The sequence below is a fragment of the Trematomus bernacchii genome, unplaced genomic scaffold (genome assembly GCF_902827165.1).
Source record: "Trematomus bernacchii unplaced genomic scaffold, fTreBer1.1, whole genome shotgun sequence".
Lineage (NCBI taxonomy): Eukaryota > Metazoa > Chordata > Actinopteri > Perciformes > Nototheniidae > Trematomus > Trematomus bernacchii.
In genome coordinates this window covers 5,137,224-5,144,535 of record NW_022987828.1, presented here as the reverse complement: position 1 = coordinate 5,144,535, position 7,312 = coordinate 5,137,224, and the positions used below count along the sequence as shown (strand labels likewise).

The 7,312-nt window shown below is 39.5% G+C and overlaps 1 protein-coding gene across 1 annotated transcript; it reads right to left on the bottom strand.

Moving 5' to 3' along the window:
* Positions 1-49: 49 nt before the first annotated feature.
* agpat4 (1-acylglycerol-3-phosphate O-acyltransferase 4 (lysophosphatidic acid acyltransferase, delta)) lies at positions 50-5,281 on the bottom strand. Its single transcript, XM_034152164.1, has 9 exons — positions 4,978-5,281; positions 4,120-4,301; positions 3,728-3,897; positions 3,471-3,632; positions 3,226-3,379; positions 2,843-2,945; positions 2,678-2,753; positions 1,672-1,870; positions 50-484 (listed from the first exon to the last, which is right to left on the bottom strand). Exons 2-9 carry the CDS (start codon positions 4,295-4,297, stop codon positions 393-395), a joined length of 1,134 nt encoding a protein of 377 aa, XP_034008055.1. The 5' UTR covers positions 4,298-4,301; positions 4,978-5,281; the 3' UTR covers positions 50-392.
* Between the last annotated feature and the right edge of the window lie 2,031 nt (positions 5,282-7,312).

Below are 7,312 nucleotides of genomic sequence, written 5' to 3'. Positions count from 1 at the left end.
ATCAATAAATAAAAAAACAGGAAAAATTCAAATGAACAGAGACAATAGACACATGCGTAAGGACACTTTTAATAAAGCAAAATGTTTTTAGAAAAATGTCAAAATGTTCTAACATTAAAATTAGATTTTTGCTTTAAATTACAATCAAAGAGGTAGTCCATTCTGTGCTTGGTTTAATTAAAATTACAGTTTGAGTTTCCTGCTTTTGACTGTATTCTCGCCTCATATTCTTATCACCAAGTTTACCAAAAGAAGCTCGCCCCCCGGGTCCAGTTTCATGATCTTGAGCTTCAGCAGCATAGCTTTGAATCCTGACCTGACCTCATTGTGCTTTCGGGCAGGTTTGCACTTGTTGAACTTGAAAGAAGCAGCGCAGATCACGCCAGGAGTCTTTAGTTGTTCTTTGAAGGAACCTCCTTATTCCCATAGCTTGAGCCTCTGTTAGTCTCAGTATGGCCAATCATCCAGCGACCTGCCAGTGAAGCTGTGGAGAAACGATTCAGTGAGTGCACATTTTGAAAAAGCTTGAGAAAAAGACAGTTGTTTTAATAAATGTATTGATGTTTAAGATGGGCTGGTCTCTTTCAAGAAAACACAATTTGTCATTTTACCCTGAACCACAAACGTGAATTTACTGTGGACATGAACATGCTCCTTCCTCGTGAACTCATTCTGTTAAGGTATCATAACTCAATTAACATCTCAGTGGGCCTATTCAGAAGGACTTTGATTGACTTTGCTGTGTGAGCACATGCCTGAATGCTATGAGGGACACACAAGAGTGATACATCATAGTTTCCAAAAAAGGGGACTTACATTTAAGTTGTTAAATCTGCTGCTTTATGGAACGTTTGGACAAGAAACGTATTATTGCTCCACCTCTTACTACTCTTTTTAACCTCTCCCTCAGCACAAAAGCCAAAAAGACTCCAGAGACCACTTTGGATATTGTTACTACGCAAGGACAAGTACTCGAAGTGGTTACCTGTTATAAATACCTTGGTATCTGGCTTGATGATTGTCTCTTTTAAACTTCAGGTCAATAATCTGCTTAGAAAGCTGAGGGTGAAGCTAGGTTTCTTTTTTAGAAACAAGTCCTGTTTCTCACTTGAGGCCAGGAAAAGGCTAGTCTCTCTGACCTTTTCACCTGTGCTGGACTATGGTGATCTGATCTATATGAATGCACCTGCCCATTACCTGAACAAGTTAGATGCCGCCTATCACAGTGCGCTGAGATTTGTTACTAACTGTAACGAACTTACTCATCACTGTACCCTGTATGCCAGGGCAGGTCTGCCATCACTTACTGTACGGAGGCTCAGTCATTGGTACATGTTCATCTACAAAGCCATGTTGGGTAAACTACCAACTTATATCTGCTCTCTGATTTCACAGAGAGTGGCAAGTAGCTATTGCCTAAGATTTCAGGATGTGTTTTTGTTACATGTGCCAAGTGCTAGGACTGATTTAGGTAAGAAAGCTTTTATGTGCGCTGCTCCTCTAGCTTGGAACACTATGCAATTTTTCTCCCTTGAAAAAGAGATCGTTGATCTCAATGGGATTTTCACCTGGTTAAATAAAGGTTACAAACAAACAAGGAGCTGGTTAAATTGAGGAAAGGACATTTATACCGATTTCAGGATGACTTTCCATTGAATGCATGAAACCAACCTGCAAAGGCGACGATTACAGAGACTAAAATGGTCAGTATGGATCCAGATCTGACCAGTTGAACCAGTAGCAGACCGAGGGGGTAGAGGAGCACGCAGGCCCAGCAAATCCAGTTGATCAAAGCCCAGGGTCGGCGTGGATGGGTCACTGTGGGCCCGGGGAAACAGCCTTTCTGTGTGTAGTGTTCCTGAAAGCTATCCTGTTGACACGTTGATGCAAACACAGCTCAATATCAAAGTCCAAAATAAAAGAACATTATCACATAGCTATCAGTTTCTCTACAGATAAGGAGTAGCCTAAATGTTATCAGAAAATGTACAACTTTAGCCAGATTACATAATGATCTAGACACTAAACGTCTTCATTTCATTTAATCGTTTATTTGAATAGGGACAATGCACATTAATGAACACTTTAGACAAGTAATGCTTCAAGTGTAAATATGCCGGATTTTAGCTTTGAGCTAATTTCCATCCGTAGTCCCTGACATACAACATATAAGAACATGACATTTGTAAACATAGCAACAAATAAATACATGATATGCAAAAGAGCAAGATATTTACCACATGGCAGTACACTATAGCAGCAACGACATATTAAGTGCAAGAGATGCATAAAGTGCAAGAGGAGATACCCCTGTGTTAAAGTTCATTTAGTAGTGATTGCGCGTTTGGTTGTTTCTCAACCATTCTTTGAGTTGACCTTTGAAGCTATTGAGAGTGGGACAATCCCGTATCTCAGTTGGGAGGCTATTTCACAATGAGCTGCCTTTAATGGAAAGGACATTTTGTCCAAAAGTGGTCCGTCTACAGTGGACTTCACACTCTCCTCTGGTTTCTGACCTAGTGCAGCGTCCAGTGTGTTTTTTGTGGATGAATTCCCCTAAGGGAGGGGGGGCCAGTCCATGTAAACATTTATAAAAAAAACACATACTTTTAAAAGACTTAAAATTGTCAAAACTCAAGGCTCTTAGGCTTAACTGCAACGTTTAAAACACTCTTACCTTCTCCTGGTAGAGTTTGTGGAGCCACGCAGCACACTCTGCCTCACCTTCTGGGATCAACTCTAGAGGGATCCTCCTGCAAGGAAGAATGGAAGTCAGATATCTCCGATAATCAACAACACCAGTAAATGGGAAATGATATGTAGCAAAAACATTTATTTGTACCTTACATATAAGTCTGCGTGATATTTCTTTCCGTTAAAAATATCAAGTAAGGTTGGCGCTTCTTTGTTTCTGAAGTTCAGTGTGCAATCGTACACAGCTGCAGCTACAAGAGACAATACACATTGTTTACTGTACGACTCATCTGATTTGCAAATCCCTCTGGCTTTCCCTCTTAAAGCATTCACAAACAGTATTTGGTATTTATTAGTGGCCATGTTTAAACTGGTGCTGTAACAAATTATTGTTCAATCATCACATTCATTTATTGATTTAATGTATTGAAAAATGAAATGAACAATTAATCAATTATCAAAATTATTTTCCTGCCCATCGACTTATTGTCGCATCTCTAACTTTACACTTCCTCAATGATGGACACTAACCAGTTCCTCTGAGGTTCTGAACAGTTACCCAGAATCCTTTGGTCCTGGGTAGAAGATGATACTTCAGTTTGGGTAAACCTTTGCTCTCGGCCACCTGCATGCTGACCTCGTGCTTCTTTGGAGTAAAGCGTGTTCCTTCACAGAAAAGCAAGAACTAGCCCCGGGAAGATACATTGTTATTGATGGCCTTATTCAAAATATCTCTGTTAAATTGACATAAACATTTCCACAGTCCGAAAACGTACCCAAAAGTTTTCCGGGTAATCATGGAGGTTCTGAAGACTTTCAGCCACTGTCCTCCGGTCCTCCTCCCACTTCCTCTTGCAGAAAACCATCTCCATGAAGTACCACATCCAGCCAATAATAGGTACATACTTCAACTCTTGTTTGGCTAACACTTTTGAGCTCTGGAATAAGAAGAACATTTAAGGCATGTAAAGGAACTGAAGGGTAGCACTGAAATAATGAAACAAAATGTTGAGGTCAAAAATATTTCTCTTACCCCAAGTACTCCAAATCTTTCACAAAATGTCCAGCCACACAGGAAGTCGATTTCAGAACAGTGATTCAGAACCGCAATTGAATTCTCATTTGAATACAGTGGATAACTCTTTGGGTCTGTGTAGAGCGTGCATTCAGTCCCAGACCACCACTCCAGGGCCACTACCAACTCTGACAATCAACGATGACATAAAACAAGTTTAGGTTACTGTATGTGAGCAAAGATTGTCTGTTTCTTTACATTTTTGAAAATGATCCTGCAGATTGCAGTTTAAATCTTTGCAACCATTTAACCACCGAAAAGACACTTATTTTTCCAGCAGCAAAACAAAAACTGTAGCAGTCAGCAGACTAAAGTATCATTTATGTGTCAGAGAGCATAACAATACTCACGGCTGCTGATAGAGTAGCACAGTCTGATGTTGATCTTGCGGGCCAGCTTCTTACTGACCAGCCGCAGAGGGAGAGTACATAACTGCAACAGGTTGACAATGAGGCCGCTGGCCAGGAACACATAGCAGAAGATGAGGTGACTCAGGAAGTGTGATTTCAGCAGTTGAATGAGGCCCATTTTTCTGTAAAGTTGCACAACTTTCAGCATTAAAAAAGCAATTACCTATTCATGTGACACACCCAACCTGATATTAAACATTTCATCATTCAGAGATCAGCCGATATTGACAGCAGCACAGCACTACACCCACTGAGATAAAGGACTCCTTTCACTGGACTGCCTCGTTGCAGTGGCTCAATGGAGCCTTTGAGCTGGACTGTCCATGAACAGCCAATGACAGGGGAGAAAATGTATTTTTGACAGTGACATTTTCAGGGATACGTTGCAATTTAACATAGACTATTTCTAATAATTGTTGTGTTGTTATCATTTTCTTAAAGTCAAGGCAGTATGAACGTATAATCATGCTGTGTTTTAGGGTCAGGCCAATCATATTGTAGTTAAGCAGCTCATAAGAAGGTCACATTTCCCATTTCCACACAAAGCACTATCATTATTTGCCATCAATTGTTTATGATGGTTCAATAAAGTTGACTTCCAGTAACATTTACAATCTTCAAGCTGAATTTACTCTACAAGAAGGTGGTCATTAGATGGAAATAAATCTGAGCAAGCCGTAAAATGCAAACAAGCACATGTGTTATTTCAACAGACGTGCGTTTGGTAAAAGTAAAGTTATTACTCACCTATAACAACAGACACACACCTTAAATTATTCTGTGACACTTGACATTTACCTTGATCACGGGGCTGCCTTCCTCAGAGACCTTCAACCTTGGTGGCAAATTGAAAAGAAAAACCCAGTCCCTTCACTTTATGGCCATAGGCCTACCTCCTTTGAGTCAAGGTTCATTCAGCAACAACTTTAGAAATAAAACTTCTCATAAACTACCACTCCCATTTGAAAGAAGCCACGCCTGGACCCAGGGGCGGACTGGCCATTGGGAATACCGGGAATTTCCCCGGTGGGCCGGTACCGAAGTGGGCCGGTCGGACAATTCACTAGCACCATGGATCTATAATAAGAACCCTCCCCCCCATGGATGTATAATAAGAACCGAGAGAGCTCTGCAGAATCCTTCCTGTGCTGCAAAGATCGTCTATTCTCTGCGAGATAAAACCAAACATAGTGGGGAAAAAATTAGTTGGCCAGCGTATCCTATCTGTTACTATGGTGAAGATATAACAACAAAGTTTACATTTTAACTAAAGCGTTCATTCAACTAGGGATAGTCAATGCAATTGGTTTTGCATTTTGGCCCAAGTAATCCTTTTAACATAAACTATCGTAAAACTAGGAAACATAATCTCGAAATGTGTTATCGATGCTGATGATATTACTCTGTGTACCACAATGTGAGACAGAGGGAGACCTCTTTCAAGTTTTTCTTTCTCTTCGATGCCTTTATTTGCTAGCATGAAAAGCGTGGCTGTCAAACTGGGAGTGACACTGACGCAGTGGTGTTTCTTTCATAATAGTAACAAAGTAGTCTATTATTATTAAGTAATTCATAGGTAACTGTCACCAAAGCATTAAAGTCGCTTGTCAGTTCAACCATAGACTGTATAAAGGTTATGCTCATGGTTAAAAGCCTTTTTTTAATAAAAAATATATATCGCCATTACTGTATATCGGAGACTCTGTGCAAGGCTGTTAAGCAGTGCTGTGTTGGCGGACAGTACCCCCTGCTGGTAACTCATTGCATGTGCAAAGGAAAAATTGATAAAAGAACAGTTATCTCCAAATTAAAGGCAGTCAATTCACTGAGTCAAGCACTCAGGCACCAATCAGTTTTATATAGGTTACACATATATATTAAGGTATACATATACACCCATTTTCCTATTCCAGAAGTAACTACCATTACTCAACTGATAGTAAGATATGTGGAAACATCATTAATCTTGTTGAGCCCCAGACATTCAATGTAAGTGTTTAATACTTTAATTTGACCACAAAACAATGTCAAACAATTTCCTCTTGCCAGCTCCAGAGGGAAATACAGATACATTGAACACTCTCTTGATGAGAAAAACAGAAAACATTTCCCTGTGCCACATACTGTAACAGATCAGTTTAACATGTTACTGTTTTGTTGTTGTTGTGTTTATCTATTCAACCTCCAATGCAAAACAAACAGTATTTGATTATTTTCCCCCCATGTAACTCAGATACCCCTGAAAGGAGGTGGGGTCCCGTGGCCGTTCCACCTTAGGGGGCTGCTGAGAAGCTCTCTTCTTACAGGTCCCATACTGCTTTAGCCCTCATGTCCTTTACGACCAAATAACCTTGAAGAGAGGACATGCCTGTCGACAGAGGTCCAAACATACAGTAAAGTAGCTCAGGAAGCCGTTTATGTTCAAATCCCAAAGACAAGAGTGTAAAGGGGCTCATGGGAATAATGTTCAGTAAGTATAGTATGTGCAAGTCACTTTACAGCCTCAAAAGTGATGAAGCACTTTCAGCTGGAAGAATTACAATAAGTGTGAATACATGTGGTTGCTATTTTTCCATTTCACCTTTACAAGGTAGGAAAAGTCAACACTGATGTATGTCCAACTGACTTTCATGCACACACTTGACAAATAACTAGCCATTTAAATTAGCCAAGAGTAAGTGTTTTATTAAGTTAAGCTTAATAACGATATTACACGGAGCATGGGTTGTTAATCTTAATTACTTGATTTAATTAAAGAGGGAGACAATTGAAGGATTCATTTTTTGTGCAATAAAGTTTACCATGAGCAAGTTTGTTGTGATACGCATACAAAGAAACCCTTTAAATGTAATTTATTCAAGCAGGTTACATAGTTATGTGGACTAAAAGCTCTTACTTTCTCTTAAGACAAAAGATAATGTGTTCAGTATCGAGTAGCACAAGTGAATGTTACTCCAGGCGTAACTAAAGTCTTATTTAAGTGTTATTTATATTTCACATCATTAATCCAAATCTGCAAAGTAACTAAAGGTATTAAATACATGTAGTGGAGTAAAAGTACACGATTTACCTTTGAATTGTAGTGAAGCAGAAGTACAAAGTAGCAAAATATTGTACTTGAGTAAATGTACTT

Coding starts and splice junctions, on each gene's coding strand:
- agpat4 (XM_034152164.1), bottom strand. CDS start 4,297: ATGGGCCTCATTCAACTGCTGAAATCACACTTCCTGAGTCACCTCATC. Junction 3,633..3,727: donor AAAGATTTGGAGTACTTGGG/GTAAGAGAAATA, acceptor TTCTTATTCCAG/AGCTCAAAAGTGTTAGCCAA. Junction 3,380..3,470: donor ATTACCCGGAAAACTTTTGG/GTACGTTTTCGG, acceptor TCCCGGGGCTAG/TTCTTGCTTTTCTGTGAAGG.